This window comes from Mirounga angustirostris, unplaced genomic scaffold (assembly GCF_029215605.1).
Source record: "Mirounga angustirostris isolate CCGP_5_RB_7025 unplaced genomic scaffold, mMirAng1.0.hap1 SCAF_15, whole genome shotgun sequence".
Taxonomy (NCBI): domain Eukaryota; kingdom Metazoa; phylum Chordata; class Mammalia; order Carnivora; family Phocidae; genus Mirounga; species Mirounga angustirostris.
In genome coordinates this window covers 56,499,380-56,522,279 of record NW_026991723.1, presented here as the reverse complement: position 1 = coordinate 56,522,279, position 22,900 = coordinate 56,499,380, and the positions used below count along the sequence as shown (strand labels likewise).

At 48.2% G+C, this 22,900-nt stretch overlaps 2 protein-coding genes across 7 annotated transcripts in view; one reads left to right on the top strand and one right to left on the bottom strand.

Moving 5' to 3' along the window:
* Positions 1-161: 161 nt before the first annotated feature.
* On the top strand, positions 162-13,233 carry BAG1 (BAG cochaperone 1). Of its 2 annotated transcripts, XM_045883683.3 has the most exons (7): positions 162-442; positions 1,813-1,941; positions 4,092-4,174; positions 6,075-6,188; positions 8,933-9,040; positions 10,207-10,269; positions 10,790-13,233. In XM_045883683.3, exons 1-7 carry the CDS (start codon positions 406-408, stop codon positions 10,877-10,879), a joined length of 624 nt encoding a protein of 207 aa, XP_045739639.2. In that variant the 5' UTR covers positions 162-405; the 3' UTR covers positions 10,880-13,233. The 2 variants fall into 2 exon arrangements, with proteins under 2 accessions (XP_045739639.2, XP_064435458.1); XM_064579388.1 differs by lacking the exon at positions 6,075-6,188.
* Positions 13,234-15,900: 2,667 nt separating this feature from the next.
* Positions 15,901-22,900, bottom strand: part of SPINK4 (serine peptidase inhibitor Kazal type 4) — a 69,850-nt gene continuing 62,850 nt past the window's right edge. For 4 of the 5 annotated variants that reach the window (XM_045882530.3, XM_045882532.3, XM_045882531.3 and 1 more), the window contains 3 exons: positions 18,775-18,815; positions 17,282-17,394; positions 15,901-16,041 (listed from right to left, as the gene is read on the bottom strand). In XM_045882530.3, coding sequence (XP_045738486.1) covers positions 15,996-16,041; positions 17,282-17,394; positions 18,775-18,815 — 200 coding nt within the window. In that variant the 3' untranslated portion in view covers positions 15,901-15,995. Of the gene's footprint in view, positions 16,042-16,384; positions 17,395-18,774; positions 18,816-22,900 lie in introns of those variants that run through there. The other variant, XR_010407685.1, reaches the window with a different exon arrangement.

The following is a 22,900-nucleotide window of genomic DNA, read 5'->3' as shown; positions in this document are numbered from 1 at the left end:
ACCGCTGGGTGGTCGACAAGCGCGGGTCTGGCGGAGCGCGGTGGCGCGGGGAGACCGCGAGGCGACCGGGGGCGGCTGGGTCCCCGGCGGCGCGGCCCTCGGCCTGGCCGGGAGCCGCGCCAGTCGGTGCCCCAGGCCGAGCGCGGTCCGCCTCCCTCTCAGCGATCATCAGTCAGGAGTGCGGCCAGCGGGCATGCCAGATCCACCAGGGGCGCCGCCGGCGGCGCTCGCAGGCCGCGGGTGAAGAAAGTGCAGCCTCGCTCGGCCCGGAGCGAAGAGGTGGCCCGGAACGAAGAGGTGGCCCGAAGTGAAGAGGTGGCCCAGAGCGAAGAGGTGGCCCTGAGCGAGGAGGTGGCCCTGAGCGAGGAGGTGGCCCGGAGCGAAGAGGTGGTCCAGAGCGAGGAAATGGCGGCAGCCGGGCTCATCGTGACCGTCACCCACAGTGAGCTCGGACGACCGGGTGGGCTCCGTGCCGGGTGGGCGCGGTGCGGGGCTACCAAAGTCCAGCGGGGGTCTGTGGGTTTGGGCACGAGTCCTCCAAAAGCAGGAGTTACTGTGTTGGTCCCGGCCGTCCGGAAGTGTGGGGTCTTGTTTGTGTTTGGGACCGGCTTTTGTTCGGGTCTTGTATCAGGACGCCTTTCCAGTGGCCAGTGTATTTTGACTCAGGCCATTTGTTTTATCCTCGATGTCCGTGCTTCATGTCGTCGTCCTGGTTGTGTGTGTTAGTGTGTGCCTGCGCGGTTATTGGGGGTCTTTGTATCAGGGTTGTATTTGGCCGTGTGGCGTATGACTGCTGTGTGTCTGGACACCTATGTGTGTGCCGAGCCTAAACTCATGTCCGTTGTTTGAGTGGGCCGTGGCTCCAAGCATACGCTCTGGGCACCCTTTGGGTCTGTCTACTGTTGGAGTTGACATCAATCTAAACAGTCAGTCCTCTCAAGAGCTGAGCCTATAAAGTCTCTTCAGGACTAGGGGAGACCCCAGGGCCTCAGAATCTCAAGACCAGTATTCTAGATCCTTCAGTTTTGAGTAACCTTGGGATGTCTCCTTTCTAGGCTTCTGGTTTCATCCCTGTGAAGTAGAGTTGGTGGCACCTGTCCCACTAACTCCATGTGGCTCTTGTGCAGGCTCAAGGCTTGGCATAAGCACTGGGCATGGGCTATCTCCTTACTGTCCACATACCTGTTAAAGAATTGACATTTCTGGTTCAAAAAGTTTTTTGCTGTGTGAGTTTACTCACCCGTTGTCTATTTACTGAGCACCAACCATGTATGTGCCCAGGCGTGCCCAGTGGGACAGACTTAGAGGAAAAAATAATCCCTTACTCATGACAGCAAAGGAGACAAGAACATTACAGAGTACAGGGCAGTTAGGCCACAGGAAGCAGATGGCTTCTGATGAAAAGCATGGCCTTAGGAATCAGATCTGAAGTCAAGTTGTGACTCCTCAGTTGAGTCTCCATAGGCAGGTCGTAACTGGACTGAACGTAGTTTGTTTATCTGTGAAACGGGGATTAATATAGGTGGTACCTATTTCATGGGGTTGTTCTGAGCCTCAGCAGACCTTTACGCATGTTAAGTGCTTAAAACGCTAGCTGATATCACTAAATTGTTAGTTATTATTAGAGAGGAAACAAAAATCCTCCAGACGGGTCACCAGACGAAGCTGGGAAGATGGGGGGGACAGGCTGTTTGGAGGAGGTGACAGATGAACTGGGCCTTGAAGGCTGGGTAAATAAATATAATAAAGTGTCAGTCTGTATTAGTTTATGTAAAAGAATTTTCTTCACTGAACACTCTTCTCTCTCCCCAGGCAATGAGAAGCACGATCTTCATATTACCCCACAGCAAGGCTGTAGTGAGCCAGTTGTCCAAGACCTGGCCCAGGTTGTTGAAGAGGCCACAGGAGTCCCACTGCCTTTTCAGAAACTTATATTTAAGGGTAGGCATTTCTCTTCCAGCTTTGAGTCCTTATGGCTAAAGGGCCTGTTTAAAACTACTTAACCTTACCTAATGATAACTCTTAGTTTTTAAACTGGGATAATTCTTATTTGCTTATTTATTCATCCATTCCTTTAGCACATTTTATTGAGGACCTACTACGTACAGGACACTTTTTTTTTTAAAGATTTTATTTATTTATTTGACAGAGGGAGGCACAGCAAGAGAGGGAACACAAACAGGGGGAGTGGGAGAGGGAGAAGCAGGCTTCCTGCGGAGCAGGGAGCCCGATGTGGGGCTTGATCCCAGGACCCTGAGATCATGACCTGAGCCAAAGGCAGATGCTTAACAACTGAGCCACCCAGGCACCCCTACAGGACACTTTCAAACACTTGGACAGGTATTAGAGTTCAAGTCCCATGAGGATGGCAGCAGTCTTACCATTTGTGGTGAAAGCACATGGGTAGTCTTCTGTGGCGAAGTTAGTTTAGATCCTCTTCCCATCGTATGTACAGATCAAACTCCCTACCACTTCTGCATAACTTGTATTGAAATTACTATTAAATAATTGTTTTCATAGTTGCTGAACATCTGATTTCTCTGTTAGAATAACTAACCCTTTGAGGGAAGATACTGCTGTGTCTAATGCTCAGCATAGTGCTGAGACAGAGATGTTGAGCAAACTTACCAGGGGCCTGGTTGTGGCAAGCCCAGTGGATGATGCTGATTTCTGCTAGGACCCACTCTTTCTTCCCATTCCCATGGGAACTCATTATCATGGTATCTGATGGGGCCAAATTTATCCCATTTGGTGCCAGTCAAAGGATTTCGTGAAGGAGGGGCGCCTGGGTGGCTCAATCAGTTAAGCGTCTGCCTTCGGCTCACATCATGGCCCGAGGGTCCTGGGATTGAGCCCTGTGTCTGGGCTCCCTGCTCAGTGGGGAGCCTGCTTCTCCCTCTCCCTCTGCTCCTCTTTCTGCTCATGCTCTCTATCTCTCAAATAAATAAAATCTTAAAAAAAAAAAAAAAAAAAGAATTTAGTGATGGGAAGCATTTTTTATTTATATGTCATAGAGCAACTCCTTGTGTTTTCTTTTTAAAACTTTTATTATGGGGGCGCCTGGGTGGCTCAGTCATTAAGCGTCTGCCTTCAGCTTAGGTCCTGATCCCAGGGTCCTGGGATCGAGTCCCGCATCGGGCTCCCTGCTCCAAGGGAAGCCTGCTTCTCCCTCTCCCACTCCCCCTGCTTGTGTTCCCTCTCTTGCTGTGTCTCTCTCTGTCAAATAAGTAAATAAAATCTTTAAAAAAGAAACAACAGCTATTTTATTATGGAATTATAAAAGGCAGTAGAAGTCCATATTTCAAAATAGAGGAAAGCACAAAGAAGAAAATGTTCTCCTGGATAAAATCCCTCATTACATTTCAGCATATTTCTATCCATTTGTACAGGCATCCTGAAGTGTGGGTTTTTTTTTTTTTTAAAGATTTTATTTATTTATTTGATAGAGATAGAGAGAGAGAGAGCACAAGCAGGTGGACTGCCAAGCAGAGGGAGAGGGAGAAGCAGGCTCCCCGCTGAGGAAGGAGCCCGACGTGGGGCTCGATCCCAGGACCCTGGGATCATGACCTGAGCCGAAGGCAGCCGCTTAACCGACTGAGCCACCCAGGCGCCCCAGAAGTGTGGGTTTTTATTTGTGTGTCTGTGTGTGTGTTTAGTTGACGAAACTGAGATTATATTGACTATACAGTTTTTATAACATTTTTCTTATAAAACTGAGCCATCAGCATTTATTGGGGCATTGAAATTTCCTGAAAAAATTAGCTTTAATGCCTACAAAATCTTCTATTGTACTGATGTATAGTTAATTAGACCCCTGTTCCTAAATGTTTGTCCCTTTCTAGTTTCTCACTATCATGATTAAGGTTGCATTGAAGATTATTTTATAACACTTACTGTGCAGGCATATGTCCATTTGTTTGTTTGGGATAAAATCCAAGATGAAATTACTGGATCAAGACACCTTTGGAAAAGGTTATGCCAATTTATCCTCTTCTCATTAGTGAACACACTTGTCTATTTCCTGTAACCTTGCTGAAATCTGTTTTCAATGTTGTACAGTTGTTACCACTTGGCATAACTTCTCTTTTCAGGAAAATCTCTGAAGGAAATGGAGAAGCCATTGTCAGCACTCGGAATACAAAATGGTTGCCGAGTCATGTTAATTGGGAAAAAGGTAAATTGCTTTTTCTACCAGAATACCCCAGAATCAAATGACTAAGGTCTTTTATACATATTTCCATTTAGAAGGCCAAATTGGGAACCCAGATTCTACATTAGTGAAATAGCTCTCTCCAGACAGATGTAGTTCCATTTATTTGATGGGCTTGCCAGGTTTGTTATTCTCATGCCCTCCGGCTCCTATGGGTTATGACTTTTGCTCTGGGAATTATGAACAGTTATGCTACTTCAATAATGTAGCTCTTGTCTTGGTGGTGGATCTCAATCTGGTTAAAATGGTACCTGAGTCAGACCTTACTCATTTGGAGGGGATTTGCAAGAGAAACTTTTGTTAAAATAAGTCTGTAAATTTTTAAAATAAGTCCTCTGCAAATTTCATGAGTCTCTCTCCCTTTAAACACCCTTTCCACTAAAATCTTCCACAAGGGAAAGCCTTCTTTGGCTCAAAAGAAAGGTTCAGCCTAAAGAACCAAGGGAGGAAGGGGGCCTCGGAGGCTCAGTTGGTTAAGTATCTGCTTTCGGCTTGGGTCACGATCCCAGGGTCCTGGGATCGAGCCCCACGTCGGGCTCCCTGCTCGGCAGGAAGTCTGCTTCTCCCTCTTCCACTCCCCCTGCTTGTGTTTCCTCTCTCACTCTCTCTTTGTCAAATAAATAAATAAAATCTTAAAAAAAAAAAGAACCGAGGGAGGAAAAGAGCCAGTTGGTGAGGACAGTAGCCCCTGGGGTGATGAGAGAGGGTTATGGCCAGCCCTGCATTGTGACACAGTGAAATTGTTGGTTATAGGAAGTTTCCTTATTTTGAGTGAGGTGGCTTATTCAGAGTAGAGAGAGGGCAAAGATTAGCAATGTGGAGGCAAAGAAGATCTAGTCCAGCCGCAGAACAGCCAGGAGTCTGACACTCAGGATTTGGCCACAAAGAAGAATGTGAACAATTTTGGGTAGTATAAAAGCAGGAAACTGCTGGCCCTGACTACCTATTGTTTAGACGATAGAAGGGGAAATATTCTAAATTTCTTTCTTAAGGTTCAGGGAGAATAGTTCTGGGCAATGGGCAGAACCTAAGGGTTGAGTTTGAAGAAATTATAGAACCCCTAATTTGAGCTGTGGATGAAAAATTTTCACAGTAAGTGTTATAAAATAATCTTCAATGCAACCTTAATCATAATAGTGAGAAACTAGAAAGGGACAAACATTTAGGAACAGGGGTCTAATTAACTATACATCAGTACAATAGAAGATTTTGTAGGCATTAAAGCTAATTTTTTCACACCTGGGATGTGTGAAGCCAAGTCTCCGTTCCACCTCGTTTAGGCTGTGTGACCTTAGGTTACTTTACATTAAACCTCAGTTTCATCATCTAGAACACTACCTTCCTCACTGGGTTGTAGTAAGGCTTAAAACAATAGTCCAGATAAAATAGTTTTAGTGTAGTGGAGAGAATGCTCAACAAAAGTATTCATCATTGTCATCATCTTAATAAATGGGAGAGCTCAGTTGTGGGTGACACTTAGGAATTCATTTAAAAGAATGGTAGAATTCCACCTCTCTCACCATTCTGGACTCCTCGTAGGTGTTCACTGTCATCTGTTCCTCCTGGAGGCTTCAGTCTGGAGTCAGCCCCAGGCTCAGGTTGACTCTGGCACTTAGATTGGCTCCCAAGCTGTCTGGGTCCTTGCAGAATGTTTTCTTAGTATCTTCTCTTTAGTCTAGAGTTGTAGGTAGAAAACCTTCATGTGTAACCCTCCAGCTTGCTTTCCAAGAAGCAGCAGTTAAGGCTGTTTTTTCTAGGTGAGTGGTTTAGCCCAGTTGTGGTCAGATTTTTTTTTTCTTTCCAGTCAGAAGCTACTCTTCTTGGTTGGTGATTATTGACTTCATTTTATTCTTAAACATTTTAGAACAGTCCAGAGGAAGAGGTTGAACTAAAGAAATTGAAAGATTTGGAGAGATCTGTGGAGAAGATAGCTGACCATCTGGAAGAGTTGAATAAAGAGCTTACTGGAATCCAACAGGTCACTCTCTTTGGGGAGATACAAATGTGTGGTTGTGAGGGCAGGCTCTCTAGTCCGATTCCCTGGTCACGTCTTGGCTTTACCCTTTCTATTACTGTGGGCAAGTTTGCCTTGTCTCAAGTTCCACATCTGTAAAAAGGGAAAAATGATGGTACTTCCTCTTAGGGTTGGTGTGAGGATTAAATGATGCAGTTTGAGGGGCACCTGGGTGGCTCAGTCGGTAGAGCACGTGACTCTTGATCTCGGAGTCGTGAGTTCAAGCCCCACATTGGGCATAGAGCTTACCTAAAAAAAACAAACTAAAAACAAATGATGTAGTTTGAGTCTGATGCATATTAAGTGCTTTATAAGTGTTATTGTCATTGCCATTTTCTTTTTTTTTTTTTAAAGATTTTATTTATTTATTTGAGAGAGAGAATGAGAGAGCATGAGAGGGGGAGGGTCAGAGGGAGAAGCAGACTCCCTGCCGAGCAGAGAGCCGGATGCGGGACTCGATCCCGGGACTCCAGGATCATGACCTGAGCCGAAGGCAGTCGCTTAACCAACTGAGCCACCCAGGCGCCCATCGTTGCCATTTTCAAACCCCAGCCAGCATTTGTTTGTGCTCCTAGGAGAGCACCTGCCATGCCAGGGTCATGTATTGTCTGAAATAGAACAGGTAGCTTCTCTCAGGCCCAGCTGTTATAATGTGTTTAGCAAGACAAAGAACATTTTGTTGATGCATAAAAGGTCCAAGTTGAGCTTGATCTTAGCAGGGGGTCATCCTAGTCAATTCCTTGTATTAGAGAAGGAGTACTAAAACTAAGTAAGAGGGCACCTGCGTGGCTCAGTCCATTGAGTGGCTGCCTTCAGCTCAGGTCATGATCCTGGGGTCCTGGGATCGAGCCCCATGTCGGCTCCTTGCTCAGTGGGGAGACTTCTTCTCTCTTTCCCTGCCTGCCCTTTCTCCTGCTTGTGCTCTCTCTCTCTCTGCAAATGGATAGATGAAATCTTTAAAAAAACAAAAACAAAAAAATGCTGAGGATTGTGAACTAGCCTCAAACCACATATTTTTTTCCCCCTCAGTTTATAATGTTAATAGATGTAGGTTTCTGTTTTAATTACAAAAGTAATACATGCCAATTGTATAACTTTTAGGCAAACATATGGGCACTAATACCTATAAGGCCCTGATTCAAAAGATAACTAATACTGAAGACTGGAATATGTTTTTGCATCTTAAAAAAGGTGATACAGTGTTGTGTACACTTTGTAAATTGTTCTTTTATAGGATAATAAAACTGAACATTTTCCTATGTCATTAAAAATGATCATACTTGGGGCACCTGTGTGGCTCAGTCGGTTAAACGTCTGCATCGGGCTCCCTGTTCAGTGGGGAGTCTGCTTCTACCTCTGCCCCTTCCCCTGCTCACGCTCACTCTCTCTCTCAAATAAAAATCTTTTTTTTTTAAGATTTTATTTATTTATTTGACAGAGAGAGACACAGCGAGAGAGGGAACAGAAACAGGGGGAGTGGGAGAGGGAGAAGCAGGCCTCCTATGGAACAGGGAGCCCGATGCTGGGCTCCATCCCAGGACCCTGGGATCACGACCTGAGTGGAAAGCAGACGCCTAATGACTGAGCCACCCAGGCGCCCCAAATAAATAAAATCTTTAAAAAAAGATCATAATTTTCAAAACTTACATGGTGTTGTAACATATATGAATGTATCATGGTTTATCTAACCAATTTTCTGTTGTTCATTATCTAATGTTATTTTACTGTTATGCATTAATGCTTCTCTGGACATCCTTGGACATAAATCTTTTTTGACCATTTCTTTTTTTTTTTTTTAAAGATTTTATTTATGTATTTGAGAGAGAGAGAATGAGAGAGAGCACATGAGAGGGAGGAGGGTCAGAGGGAGAAGCAGACTCCCTGCCGAGCAGGGAGCCCGATGCGGGACTCGATCCCAGGACTCCAGGATCATGACCTGAGCCGAAGGCAGTCGCTTAACCAACTGAGCCACCCAGGCGCCCCATCTTTTTTGACCATTTCTGATCATTTTTTTGGGGTAGAATAAATTCTTTGACTTGGAGTTGCTGGCTAATGTTTAAAGCTTTTACTACATGTGGTCAAATCTACATCTTCGATAAACATCCTCAGAGATCCCAGCTGTCCACCCATTGTCACCAGCTAACTGGTCTCTAGGCCAAGCGATGTGAATAAACAACAAGACAATTTAATAAAAACAATGTAAATGCTGCCATTTGTTAGCACATGTCTGTGTCAGGAATTATATTAAGAGTCTACTTATGTTCCTCTTTATTCTCATAGTAACCCTCTGGGGTGTGGGTATCATAATCTCCATTTTAAAAATGAGGACATTAAGGTTCAGATAAGTTAAGTAACTTGCTTAACATCACAAGCCAGTAAATGGCAGTCAGAATTCATGCTTGGGCCTATTGGACTCTACACCCTGCGTTCTTCTGTGGCTATACTCTGGTGACTGGAGGCTTCGCCAGAGCCAGGCCCCAGGAGGCGTTAGCAGCCCCCGTGGGCCATGTGAGCTAGAGTGGCCTACAGCCTATTACAGTGCCTGGGGGGGCTCTCTTTTCTCCAAGAGATGAAGCTGTGGGTCTGAGGTCTGGCCCAACCTGTTGGGGGAATGTGGGCTTAGGGTGTGGCTACTTCATTAGTGCCTCAGCCTGGAGTTTTCTGTCAGCCTCAAGGAACTCTTGCAATAATGCATTATTCCTGCACAGGGTTTTCTGGCCAAGAATTTGCAAGCTGAAGCTCTCTGCAAACTTGATAGGAGAGTAAAAGCCACAACTGAGCAATTTATGAAGATCTTGGAAGAGATTGACACACTGGTAAGTAAATATTGAGCTGAGAAGAACTAGTTTCCTTTGACTATGTTTCAGTCATGTTCACTCAGTAATGCACTCTTATTGTCTGAGCATACTGAGGGCCTGCTATGTGCCAGACAGGTCTTTCTGGATACACAGAAAGACCAAGATAGTTCTGGATTTTTAGGCACTCACATCGCACCAACATAGGGCTTTTGTCATTTTTATTTATGTATGCTAAAAGCATGTAATCCTCACAAAGGTGGGACCCAAATGGACCATGATTTTATGGTTAGAGAAACACAGGGCTTCATGATACTCATGTGACTGATTATCTGATTATTACTGGGCTCATTACCTGTACAGAAGTCAGTCAGACCCAGCTCTTGTGAGACTGTTGAGAATCATTGACTCCCACGTTCCCTTTTACAGAATGGCGGTAATGATATTTCTAGCCGGCTGCCTCATTTTTTTTTTTTTTAAAGATTTTATTTATTTATTTTTGAGAGAGAGGGAACATGAGCGGGGGTGGGGGACAGAGGGAGAAGCAGACTCCTTGCTGAGCAGGGAGCCCCATGCAAGACTCCATCCCAGGACTCTGGGATCCCCAACCTGAGCCAAAGGCAGATGCTTAATGACTGAACCACCCAGGTGCCCTGATGCCTCATTTTTTTTTTTTTTAAGATTTTATTTATTCATTTGACAGAGAGAGAGACAGTGAGAGAGGGAACACAAGCGGGGGAGTGGGAGAGGGAGAAGCAGGCTTTCCGCTGAGCAGGGAGCCTGACATGGTGCTCGATCCCAGGACCCTGGGATCATGACCTGAGCTGAAGGCAGACGCTTAACAACTGAGCCACCCACTCTGCCTGGGATTCGGGGGGAGTGAGGGTAGTTGTAAAGAAGCACAGTGAGCTCATGGCATGGCCAGGGCATAGTATCTGTACATAGGAAATAGAGAAAGGACAAAGTCCATGTTACAGATCAGTTTCCATGGCGCAGACATGTTCTCCCATGAGAACAAAGGAGCTTTAATAGGGGTGAGAGCCATGGGAAGGGCCATGTAGGATACAGATCAAGGATACATTCCTGAACATGCACGTCTCATTCACTTTGGTGTACTATGGGTATTTTGTCATGTTGTTATGTCACTTTTATTGAGATTATTTATGTGTCAACTTATTCTTCCACAGATTCTGCCAGAAAATTTCAAGGACAGTAGACTGAAAAGGAAGGGTTTGGTGAAAAGGGTTCAGGTGAGTTGTGTGGTGAAGCATTACAAAGTTTAATGTGTTGGTGTGTGTGTTTATGTGTGCAGAGTAGGATAGGGTAGAGGTGTGATGTGTGATGTGGACTTTCTTTTGGTTGTTATTTCCTGAGCCCAGACCATAAGAGAAGAGCTCCTTTCATATCCCTGTAATTACATTTGAATGTAAGCTCATTGAGGAGGAAGGTGGCTAGAGAACAGTTATGATGGCCATGTTACACAATTCCAGGAGGCACTGTTCATGTGAACACTGTTCCCTGAACTTGTGCAGTACAGTGGCAAGGCTTCCTGTTCTCACCACCCTTCTGGGGGCTTGTCAGAAAGCCTGGTCCTACGCTGCCCTCTGTCTCTCTCCCCTTACCTGGGAGCCCAGGTTGGCTCCATCCCTCCACAGCCCGTTTTGAGTTGGTCACCCACGGGTTCCCCATAATGGCTAAGCAAAGAGCCTTGCATGGGCAGGGAGTGGCTGGCCCCAGATGGTCCCTCACTGCCCTGCATTCCTGTCTTAGGCATTCCTAGCTGAGTGTGACACGGTGGAGCAGAACATCTGCCAGGAGACAGAGCGGCTACAGTCCACGAACTTGGCCCTGGCCGAGTGAGGTGAGGCAGCGATAGGCGGGGCTGCCCTGAAGAACAGCGCCCCCAGCTCTGCCCTCTCTGGGACTGAAGTGACCTGATTTCTCCAGGGCTGCTGGGGACAACTGGCCACTTGCCAGTTTTCCTGCACTCCCCCCTGTTCTCAGTGAACAAGTGTTGTCTGCAGTCCGCAGTGGAGCTCCTGTCTGTTTTCTCTTTCCGTCTCCATGCAGCTGTGCCGTCCAGCAGCCCACCCTGTCTGGAGGGGGCCTCCCCTGCCCATCTTCCCAGCTCTTTCGACCTTGGGGTGCTTTCCTCGGGCTGGCGAGACCTCTCATTAATGTTGGAGTAATTCTGGGTTTATAGGCCACCCCTGTCTTCAGATTCATGAGGCCTTTTTGCCCTTGTGATTCCGTAGCCTGTCGATGTAACCCAGAATCACCAGGAAGTTACAGCTAGTCAGGAATGTTGGGAGTGGCTCAGAACAGATGTTTGGCACACAGGATAGTCCAAGTATCCCTCGTTGTAACCGAATTCTGGAACAGGTGGCTGGGTGATTGGTTTACAGACCCTGACCTCATCTCCCAGTGACCCTGCCCAGCCACAGGCCATGAGATCTCAGAGGCCCATTCCTGGGGTGGGGCTCGTATTGATGCGTGGACTTCCTTGTCCTTAAGTAAATCTTTAGAAGGTTAGAACCTAGTGATGACTGAATCTCTGCTTGAAACCAGGTCACAAGTATGGCTTGGGGGTACAGAGAGAGGAACCACAGGGAGGCAGGTGATGAAGGCAACCATAAACTTCTAAGGCGTTCCTCAAAGGCATTTCTGTTCATTGTACCCTTCTGAGGTCAGTGTTTCCTTCAAGGCTGTTCCTATTTGTTTTGTGGCCCCCTCCACTGTTATTTTTTTTAAAAAGCAGTTTATGTACATGTCCGCAAGCAAAAGAATGTTTGAACTTTTTTTGATGAAATATGAGAAGCAAAAGCCTTCTGTGGTTCTAGCTGTAATTTGTGTTGAATAAAGTCAAGAGTGGCCCTGTATGCTAGAGCTCGTAACCGGGTCAACTGCTATCACCCCATTTTTTTCACACAGTGCCCAGGAGACAGGCATCCAATAGGCCACTCTGAGGCCGACCTTATTTGGCAGAGAGGGAGTCACTGAAGCCCCAGGAACTTAGGCCTGTGCGGGTGTGACCTAGGACAGGGGTGGACACGTGGATGAGGCTCAGCCTAGTCTGGCCCACTTCCCACTTGAATCAGCAGTTCAGTATTTATATGATCGTTTTTGTATGGTAGCTGTGTGGTGTTGGGCCAAAACACATAATGAGAAGTCCCTGTGTGCGGGTACTGTTCTGAGTTCTTCAGGTATATTAGTCATTTAATCCTCAGACATTCTAGGAGGCAGACAGATACTGTCCCCATGTTAGAGGTGAGGAAGCAGAGAGCTCAGGTAATTTCTCAAGGTCCTAAGTGGCAAAGCCAGGATACAAAGCTAGGTGGTTTGATTCAGAGCCCACGCTCTTCACTTACTGCCTCCCCCCACAGCATGGGCTCGCTCACTCTCATCCGTCTCCCTCCTCCTTGTTGGTCTCCACTTCCCGTCTGGCCTTCTGCAGAGCAGTTTCTCTACAGAACAGGTGGGGTGGTCATAAAGTGCAGGTCTTAGCATGTCAGTCCCCTGTGCATAAAGGCCAGAGTCCTTTCCTTCAGTGCTCTCCCTTTCATCCCCGGCCACTGGCCTGTTTGCTGTGTGCTGTTCTGCACGCTGGGATTCTAGATGCTCTGTGCCTTCTCCTGCCTTCGGGTCTCTGCATATGCTGTTCGTCTGTTTGGACAGCTCTTCATCATCTCTCCCCCACCCCTTTCCTAGGTAGTAACTCCTGTTCATCCCTTGAACTTAACTCAAATGTCTCTTCATGGAGAAACCTTATCTACTGTCAGAGAACATATCAAACCCCCCAGGTGATATCCTTTCACAATTTGCCATAACTTTTCTTTATGATAAATAGCATGATAAACCATGAGTTATTTGTGGGATTATTTGATTAATATTTACCTCTAACCCTAGACTCTAAATTTCTTGGGTTAAGGGGCTTCTTTGTCTTGTAACAGCATATTTCAAGCACATTGTCTATTTATAATAGGTGCTCAGTAAATATTTGGAGAGGGGCGCCTGGGAGGCTCAGTCCGTTGAGCGTCTGCCTTCAGCTCAGGTCGTGATCCCGGGGTCCTGGGATCGAGCCCCGCATTGGGCTCCCTGCTTGGTGGGGAGCCTGCTTCTCTCTCTCCCACTCCCCCTGCTTGTGTTCCCTCTCTCGCTGTGTCTCTCTCTGTCAAATAAATAAAATCTTTAAAATAAATAAATAAATAAATAAATATTTGGAGAATGAATGAATGTCGATCGCACACATCTACAATGAAATTCCCACAGCTGCACTCCGTCAGCACTGGAATTTACAGCATCAACAACCATTGTTTGATTTGAGGGTGGAGAAGAGAGGCCCTACAGCATGGGCAACTGGGCATGTGTGCACAACGCCCCCCTGCCCCCCAGATCTGCACATCCATAGGGTGTCCCTGCCTGTGAATGGGGAGAGAACACTCCTCGCTGCCCACTTTCCTGAGACATGGCCAGTCCTACTATAAGGGGAGCCAATGGGGCTCTGTGATCCTGTAAACATCCTTCACCCTCACAGGGCTGGAAGAATTCTCCCACACATTGTTTAGTCAACGATTTCTACTTACCCTTTAAGACTCAGCATTAAGGTTATCTTCTCTGAGATGCCCTTCTTCCTTTGGTAGTCAGGACTCTTTTAACTGAAATCACCAGAAACTGAATTCCAAAGAGATTGTTGAAATAGAAAATTTACTGGGGTGCCTGGGTGGCTCAGTCGGTGAAGCATCCAACTCTTGGTTTTGGCTCAGGTCATGATCTCAGGGTCGTGAGATTGAGCTCCGCATGAGACTCCGTACTCATCAGGGAGTCTGCTTGAGATTCTCTCTCCTTCTGCCCCTCCCCCCGCTTGCACACTCTCTCTAAAATAAATAAATCTTTTTTTAAAAAAAGGAAAGAAAGAAAGAAAATTTATTGGCAGGATGTCAAGTTATCCCATGTAGCCTTGGGATGTTCGAGGGCAGCTGGGCTTCAGGAATTCAAACACAGCCTTGAATCGCTCTCTGCATCTCTTTCTTTGTATGCCAGCATCATTCTCTCAATCCTGCTTCCACAAAGTAGGAAACATGGCTGTCAGCCCCCACTTCACACATCTTGCAGCTTCACTACCAGAGAGGAACTGCCTGTTTCCTTATTTGCTATTCAAAAAGTCCTGGGGGAGAATTTTTTGGCCGATCAGTAATGGCCAGGGCAGCAGGGTCATGTGCTATAGATAGGGCCTTTAGGGGCCCACAGTTATGCTTCCAGAGACAGGGCCAAGTTTCCACATCTGTAACGTGGGGAAGTAAGTATTTCTTCCAGTGGTGCCTGGCGCCTGGCACATTGTTCAGGTGTAATCTTTGGGATTCCTCATCATGGGTGGAAGCCTGGGAGGGGAGTGTCACTGACAGGAAGCTTGGCTGGAGCTGTGCCACCTATGTGTAAGAGGGGCTTCCCACTTAGGACAGAGGCTTAGAGATCACCAATATTCACTTTCCTCCTATAAGTGAACTAATTTTCAGCTTAGCACATGGCCAACCAGATAACCATTTTCCCAGTCTCCTTGTGCTAGCGTGGCCAAGAGACTACATTTTAGGCAATGGGATGTAAACAGAGTATGTACATCTTACGGGAAGCATCTTCAGAGGCAGTCGAGTGCCCTTCTTTACCTCTCTGTGGACTGGAATGTAGACATGATGGCTGGAGTTAGAGCAGCTGTCTTGTACATTGAAGGGGAAACTGATGACAGCAGGGTGACAATGTATAAAGAGCATGAAGTTAGCATGCTGCATAGGTCTCTGTGTGGGAGAAATAACTGTTTCAGCCACTGTTATTTTGGCATTTGGGTTTCTCACCGCCAAACTTAATACTGCATCATTCCCATGCAGGAGAGGAGTAAAAGTTTCTGTTACCAGTAGCAGTAAGTAGCAGAGCCCATAGATGACCTTCCACCTGCAGATCTATCAGCAACAGTGTCTGCCCACATCCACGGTTCAGTTGTCTGGGGAATGCTGGTTCCTGCCTTCCCCGCCCCATCTTTCTTCCCAGTGTGTTTTCCCACAGTACATTTCCTGCTCTGTCTGCCCACCCTGAAGTGGGAATCTGAGTCCATGTGGCTTTGCTTCTGCTGGCCAGGCCCCTCTCCACACTCTTTTCCTCTGCCACCATTATCAAGTGGCTCCTTCTATTTGCTTTGGCCAAAAGAGGGTTATTTGACATGGACCGTAGGCTAGGGCCTCTATGGTGGGATTTCTGGATGCTGTGTGTTTTTGTGGGCCATTGTATAGGCACATGTGTGCTTTGTATGCCTGGGTTTGTGGCCAATGCCAGCATTAACAGTCAGAATGGATGGTGACCAAAAGAACAGAGCAGGGTCTGGAGGTCATCCTGCTGTGGGTGGCCAAGGTGCAGGGGGACACTCAAAGGCTTGGGGCAGCTGTTTTTAACTGTTACAGACCTAGGTCAGTATTTTAACAAGTAGTTCAGATACACTGTGTACACTACCTAAATATTAGCTACAGTAGTATCAGCATGTGTGTGTGTGTGTATAAGACTTGGGGTGCTGGTACAACCCAAGGAGAAGGCCATGAGGGGTGTAGGACTCTCCCAAAGGCTGGTCCTGCTCTCTGACAATGGCAGAAGGTACAGAGGTCACCTAGGTTCTTGACAAACAGGCTGGGGCAGACAAGTGTGCTGGGGACAGGGGCTGACCTCTTCAAGAAGCAGAAGAGACCTGGGACCTCTAGGGGAGCATGTGACAGGGTTGAGGAGCACTGGAGCGATGGAGAAGACATCAGATTCAAAATAGGGAGGTCAGGGCAAAATCCCCACCACATCCACCCACCACCAACCACCTCACCAGAGTCCCCAAAGACACTGGCTCACTTGGCTGAGTTGGGCTAGAGCTTTTATTCATGTCACATCCTCCACTCCCAAAACTGTTCTCTAGCCTGAAGCTTCATGACTTAAGAGGCTGCTATGGGGGTCAGCATTTGCCATCCTTCAGGATCTGGATGTCCTCTTTGGTTTTCCTAGGATCACAGGAGACAAAGATGAGGCCCATCTCATCAGGGACTGGAACAAACCCTTCAGGGACCCTGCTTGGCCCAGTCTATCCAGACACTCTGCTGAGCTCTCCCCACCTCCCCCACCCATTGTAGATACAGGGCACGTCCTGGGGGTCCCTGGGCACACCTTCCATAGCTTTTCCCTCTTGCACACCCTCCCCTGGGAGATCTGAGCTTCCCGGGATGTCTGATGTTGTCTGATGGCTACTGAATCTGTCTCCAGCCCTGACTCTGTCTTGAACTCTAGCCACACCTCCCCCAGACATCATTGCCCCACAAACCACCTAGACCCTCACTGCCTCCCAGCTAAGTTAGGAAAGTGTCCTGTCGCTTTCCTGCCTCTCTGTCCAGAGTGCTGTAGCTTCTGAAGACTGTCTTCTCTTCCATGATCTCACCTAGTTCTGGCCCAGCCCAAGGGTTTTATTAATGAAGAAAGGAGATCGAATAGGTGATCAGACATACCAAAGTCACGTTCTGGCCCTTCTCACCTCTCAAGACTCATTTCTTGCCTCTCCCCACTCAGTCTTTAAACTTTATACTCCAGCATATCCAATTTCTTATATTTTCTCAAATACAAACATTTCTTTCCCTTTTAGACCTTTCCAAACTCATTTCACTACTTGGAATTACCTTTCCTTCTTCCTTTTTTTTTCCAAGCTAATTTCAACTTATCTTTCAGAGCTGAGCTGGAAAGTCTTCCCTGCCCTTGTCCTTGCCCTGCACTCACAGAACCCTGGGTGCCCCCATCTGAGCCTTGAGCATTCTATGCTACACAGTTGGTGGACCATTAGCTTGGCTTTCTCCTTAAACCATATGCCCCCAGAAGGCCAGGGTTGCTGTCTAGCTTATGCCCTGTTGTATGCCCAGTGCCTAGCATATAGTAGATGTTCAATAAATAATTGTTGGCTGGAGGAATAAATGAACAAATGAAGTCACCTAGTCGGTCAAGCGCAGAACGAGGGAAAGAACCCAGGGTTTCTGCACCCTCCCCAACCCCCTACTAGTTGTGGCTTTGTACTTAGAACCATGTGCTTTCTTTGAAATATACTTGTGCTCATTCTGTTCGGGCCAATGTCGGAGGACTCTTCTCAGTCCAAGGTGTGTGAAGGAAGGGGCAGGTCAAGTCTTGCTCCTTTCACACTTGAATGTACTGGAAGTGGGGCCCACCCAAGCAAGCTGAGGGGAAGGAGTGGGGTGGACTTACAGCCGGATCAAACAGATCTGACATTCATTGTTATACGTAACACCATCGGTGCCACAGACCAGGTTGGATGTCTGGGAACAGACAGGAAACTCTTCCATGTGCTCACAGATGGGCTGTGAAAGAGAGGAAGTGGGGAGGGCACTCAGAGATTCAGAGGCAACAAGGAGGGACCCAGGGACTTTGCTTGGAGTCAGGGGCCCCAGGGAAGAGCCAGATTCTAGAAGGCCCCAGTGTTGGTCCAGTGGGCGTGAAACTAACCACTCAGGGCCCCCTGGTATGTTTGTGGCTGTGTACACAGGTGTGTATCTGTCTGCTGAACCCAAGTGTGCGGGCATCCAGGTATATGTCTGTGTGTCGGGTGAGTTTATGCCCTCAAGCTCCTAGGACGGGTTCACACACTTCTCAGAGGGTCTAACTAGAACCGCTGCTGCTGGTCCTCATGAGGACCCCTGGAGACAGAACCACCAGCATTCCCAGGGGGCCCCTCCTCACTGAGGGCTCCTCCACTCACCCTGGCTGACATGACCCATCAGGCCCCTGGTACGGGAAGGCTGGAGAAATGGAACAAGGCTTGGGTCTTAAATGAGGCTAGTCTGAAAGAGTTTCAGGGCAGGCCTGAGGTCAGGGTGGAAGCTGGGTCAGGACTGGGATCGGAGCGTGGGACAGGATGGGGTGAAAGAGGCAGCCTGGGGCGGTGGTCACAAGACCGAGAGCCTGACTTCTGCACTGATGAGCTGTGTGAAGTTGTGAGAGCTGTCTCCACTCTTGGGGCCTCAGTTTCCTCCTCTGCAAACACTGCAAATGAATAATAGTATTCTTCTCACGCAGGGTTAATTGAAATCATGTATGTAGAAGTACTTGGCTCTTTGGCACAATAATAGGCCTGGGTCTGATGGGCTGACAGTGAAGATGCTAGGCTGCTGGATGGGAAGGTGGCTTTGAGCCTCCTTGCGCACCTTGGTGAAGGCTGGGTTGAGGGTCTCAGGAAGGCCAGCACCACTGCTTTGGGATCCCTGGGGACATCAGACCCAGGGCCAAGGTGGAGCCAGGGTTCAGGGCCAACTTGGTGTCTGTCCTCCAGAGTGAAGGGATGGATGAACGATGGGGTGTGGTTGGGGGAGGCTGGCACACACCAGGGGGGCCAGGGTACCTCTGGCCTGAACCCCGTGGCCTGTCCATCTTTACTACACAAAGCAGAGAGCATGCTCAGTCCTGCTGAGCCTGGGCAGGGGATTTCACTGGAGACCAGGTTGGGGCAGATCTCTTGAGGTCCTGGAAGCCAAGTTCGAGACCTTGGCAAAGGGGCTGGGCCAACTCAGCCTGGAAGGGCTAACCTGGGGAGCATGCAGGCTCACGAGGCCACCCTAGCCACATTGGAGCCATCAGTTATTTGAGCGGGAGTTTACAGAAGAAAAATGCTGGCTTCCTAGCATGGATGCAGAAGGAAGGCCACGACAGCCCCCTGGGGCCCAAACTGGAAGCGGCTGCCTTACCATCCTTGGGGAGATGAGTTTTGCCGCCGACACTGGCACTTCTGAAAGGCAAAAATGCAAGAGTTAGGTGATGGCGGCTCTAGGCGCAGGTCTGGCATCTGAGGACTGTTTCAGGAGACCTGTTCCAGCTCCTGCCCAGTCTGGAATTCTGAGAGGCATTGAGGTATTGAATCACCAGACTGTGGGGAGTCCCAGAAAGCTGATGTGACTTTGGGTTGTTAGAACAGAGACACAAAATCTAGAGTTGGGAGGTGACAGTCCAGCCTGATCTTATTAGTCAGATCCCACTGGGATTGTTATATCCCACATAATAAGATAATTCAGTTAGTATGTACCAGGCATTGAGAACACATGATCTTAACTCCTCTTCACAGCTCTATCACTGTTGTGTAACAGGGAGAGAAGGAGACAGTGGTGGATGCCATGGTCTGCTCCCCACATCCCACCCGCAGGCAGGACTGGGGTGCTCATTTCCTCAGCTGCCGGGAGTATTGGCCACTCATAGTGAGTCCCTTCCTAGAAATTACTCTCAGAGAACAGAGTGCCTCACCTGGTCGCATCCCCTACCCAGGAACATACTACATGGAAGGGGCATCTTGGGCCAAGGTCAAGGGCAGCCTGGGATAAATACAGCTTTCTATGTGACATTCTAGAACAGGCCAAACTAATTATGGTGGGGAAAAAAAAGCAGTGGTTGCCTCGAGAGTGGGGTAAGGGAGGGGATTGACCAGCATGAGGGAAGTTTCTGGGGTGTTGGAAATGTTTTTGTTTTGGTTTGGTTTTTAATTTTTATTTTAAATAGGCTCCACACCCGGGGCGCCTGGGTGGCTCAGTTGATTAAGCGACTGCCTTCGGCTCTGGTCATGGTCCTGGAGTCCCGGGATCGAGTCCCGCATCGGGCTCTCTGCTCGGTAGGGAGTCTGCTTCTCCCTCTGACCCTCCCCCTCTCATGCTCTCTCTCTCTCTCTCTCAAATAAATAAATAAAATCTTTAAAAAAAAAAATAGGCTCCACACCCAACATGGGGCTCGAACTCACAATCCTGAGATCAAAGTTGCATGTTCTACCGACAGCCAGCAAGGTGCCCCAGAAAGGTTTTGTATTTTTTTTTTTTAAGATTTTATTTATTTATTTGTCAGAGAGAGAGAGAGAGCACGAGGAGGGGCAGAGGGAGAGGGAGAAGCAGGCTCCCCACTGAGCAGGGAGCCCGATATGGGGCTTGATCCCAGAGCCGAAGGCAGATGCTTAACCGACTGAGTCACCCAGGCATCCCCGTTTCGTATCTTGATAGAGGTTTGGGTTACACAGGTACATGCATTGTCAAAATTCATTGAGCGATAGATTTATTTATTTCATGGTACATAGCTGTTAGGGGACAAAAAAGCATTAAAAAAATATAAAGGCCTTCCACGGCTCCTTGTAGTTGCTAAGCTCCTTTATCTTATGTTTAGGGCCCTGCATGAGCTGACTGAAAACTTCCTCCTGGACTCACTTCCTAGGATACTCCCCATGTCCCTATGCCTCTGTTATTCCTGTCTGCTCATTCTTCAGGACAGGCTCTGCTTTGGCTTATCCTGTTTCCGTCTAGTTGAAACGTCCTCATCCCCCTTCTACTGATTCTATCTTCATTTCAAGGCTCAGATGCTACTTCCCAGTGAAGCCTTCCCTGATGTCCCCCAGGGTTTCCCGAGCAGACCTGGATTTAGGCCCCAGTTTTTGTCCATTTGGGCTGCTAGAACAAAAACCCATAAACTGGGTGTCTTGTAAACAACAAACATTGATTTCTCACAGTTCCGGAGGCTGGGAAGTCTAAGGTCATGGTGCTGGCAGATTTGGTGTCTGGTGAGCGCCCTCTTCCTGCTTCAGAGCTGGTGCCTCCTTACTGTGTCCTCACATGGTAGGAGGGGCAAGGGAGCTTTGTGGGGTCTCTTTTATAAGGGCACTCATCCTGTTCATGAGGGCTGTACCCTTATGACCTAGTCACCTCCCAAAGCTCCCACCTCCCAATACCATGACCTTGGGGATTAGGGTTTCAGCATATGAATTTTGGGGCCACAAACATAGCAGCTTCTTTCATACCACCACAGGCTGTCCCACTCATTGGGTCACTCCTGCCTCTCATGGACCTGAGTTCCTTGGGGCTCCTATGCTTCTGCTCCCATGTGGCAATGCCCCTAACATAGTGGGTGTTCAGGAATTGACGACTAAAGTGCATTGTGGGGAGGCGGAGTGCAGAACCCTGTGGTATCAGAGCTTCTTCCTGGAGGATGTGGGAAAAGGTTGCATTTACTCTCAGCCTGCCCTTGAACCCTGTCCTCACTCAGCCCCGGCAGGAATCTGAAATGGGCACAAGGACTGTCTTCCGGACAGGCCTCCTCAGTGTTCCCAATGGGACAACTGCTCAGGGAATGGGAATGGATGCCAAGCTGGGAGTAAGCAGGTTAGCTGGGCCAGAGCCCCCAGACCCATTCTCTGTTGCCCCAGCCCCCAGGACTATGTCCTCAGCTAGGGAAATGGGAGTGGGACTGGCCATGAGGTCAGTGGCCTTCTAGAAGGGTCCTAAGTAGTCTCCCTGCTTCTCCCTTTAGTCTGTTCTCAACACAGCAACTAGAGTGATCCTTTTAACACACAACTCTGCTCAAAATTCCTTTTTTTTTTTTTAAAGATTTTATTTTTTATTTATTTGACAGAGAGAGACACAGCGAGAGAGGGAACACAAGCAGGGGGAGTGGAAGAGGGAGAAGCAGGCTCCCCGCTGAGCAGGGAGCCCGATGCGGGGCTCGATCCCAGGACCCTGGGATCATGACCTGAGCCGAAGGCAGACGCTTAACGACTGAGCCACCCAGGCACCCCCTCTTTTTTTTTTTAAGCCAAGACTTAGATGATGTTTACCTTAATATTAGAACCACATAATGAGGGGCACCTGGGTGGCTCAGTCGTTAAGCGTCTGCCTTCAGCTCAGGTCATGATCCCAGGGTCCTGGGATCAAGCCCCGCATCAGGCTCCCTGCTTGGCGGGAAGCCTGCTTCTCCCTCTCCCACTCCCCCTGCTTGTGTTCCCTCTCTCGCTGTGTCTCTGTCAAATAAATAAATAAAAATCTTTAAATCTAAAATCTTTTTTTTTTTTAAGATTTTATTTATTTATTTGAGAGAGAGAGAATGAGAGAGAGCACATGAGATGGGGGAGGGTCAGGGGGAGAAGCAGACTCCTTGCCGAGCAGGGAACCTGATGCAGGGCTCGATCCCAGGACCCTGGGATCACGATCTGAGCCAAAGGCAGACGCTTAACCAGCTGAGCCACCCAGGCACCCCTGCTCAAAATTTTTTAGTGTCTCCCATTTCACTCAGAGGGAAAGCCAAGTTCTCACATTGGCCTTCAAGGCCTTACCCAGTATAGTTCCCAGTTGCCTCTGCCATTGCTCTGCACCCTGCCTCTCATTCCCCTCCAGCCACACTGGCCTCCTCACCATACCTCCAACGCTCCAGCCATGCTCCTACCTCAGGGCCTTTGCCAGTCCCCTCTGTCTGGAACCCTCTTCTCCCAGATATCCACACGGCTCACTCACTTGCCCCCTTCAAGCCTTGCTCTAGGAGAGAACCCCCTGATTTTTTTTTTTTTTAAAGATTTTATTTATTTGAGACAGAATCAGAGACAGAGAGCATGAGAGGGAGGAGGGTCAGAGGGAGAAGCAGACTCCCCGCCGAGCAGGGAGCCCGATGTGGGACTCGATCCTGGGACTCCAGGATCATGACCTGAGCCGAAGGCAGTCGCTTAACCAACTGAGCCACCCAGGCGCCCGAGAACCCCCTGATTTAACGTGGCAGTCCTCTCTTCACCCTGCCCAATATTTTTTTCTTTAGCCTTTATCACCTTCTAACATTGCACCTATCTTGTTGTCCATTCCCTTCCAACCTACCCCACTGGATTTAAGCTCCATCAGGGTAGTTCTCTTTCTATTTGCTCACTGATACATCTTAAGGGCCCAGAACAATGTCTGATACATGGTCAGTGTGAGGCCACAGAGGTGCTCCAGGCCTTGAGAAGGCCCCACTCCAGCATGTGTCTGGCCCGGGACAAGGGCTACCCTTGGCTCACACAGCTGCTGTCAGTCCCACAAGCATCGCCTG

Excerpts from the sequence above, each read along its gene's own strand:
- BAG1 (XM_045883683.3), top strand. The coding sequence starts at position 406 with ATGGCGGCAGCCGGGCTCATCGTGACCGTCACCCACA. Across the intron at positions 6,189-8,932 it reads AGCTTACTGGAATCCAACAG|GGTTTTCTGGCCAAGAATTT; the intron begins GTCACTCTCTTT and ends ATTCCTGCACAG. Across the intron at positions 10,270-10,789 it reads GTTTGGTGAAAAGGGTTCAG|GCATTCCTAGCTGAGTGTGA; the intron begins GTGAGTTGTGTG and ends TTCCTGTCTTAG.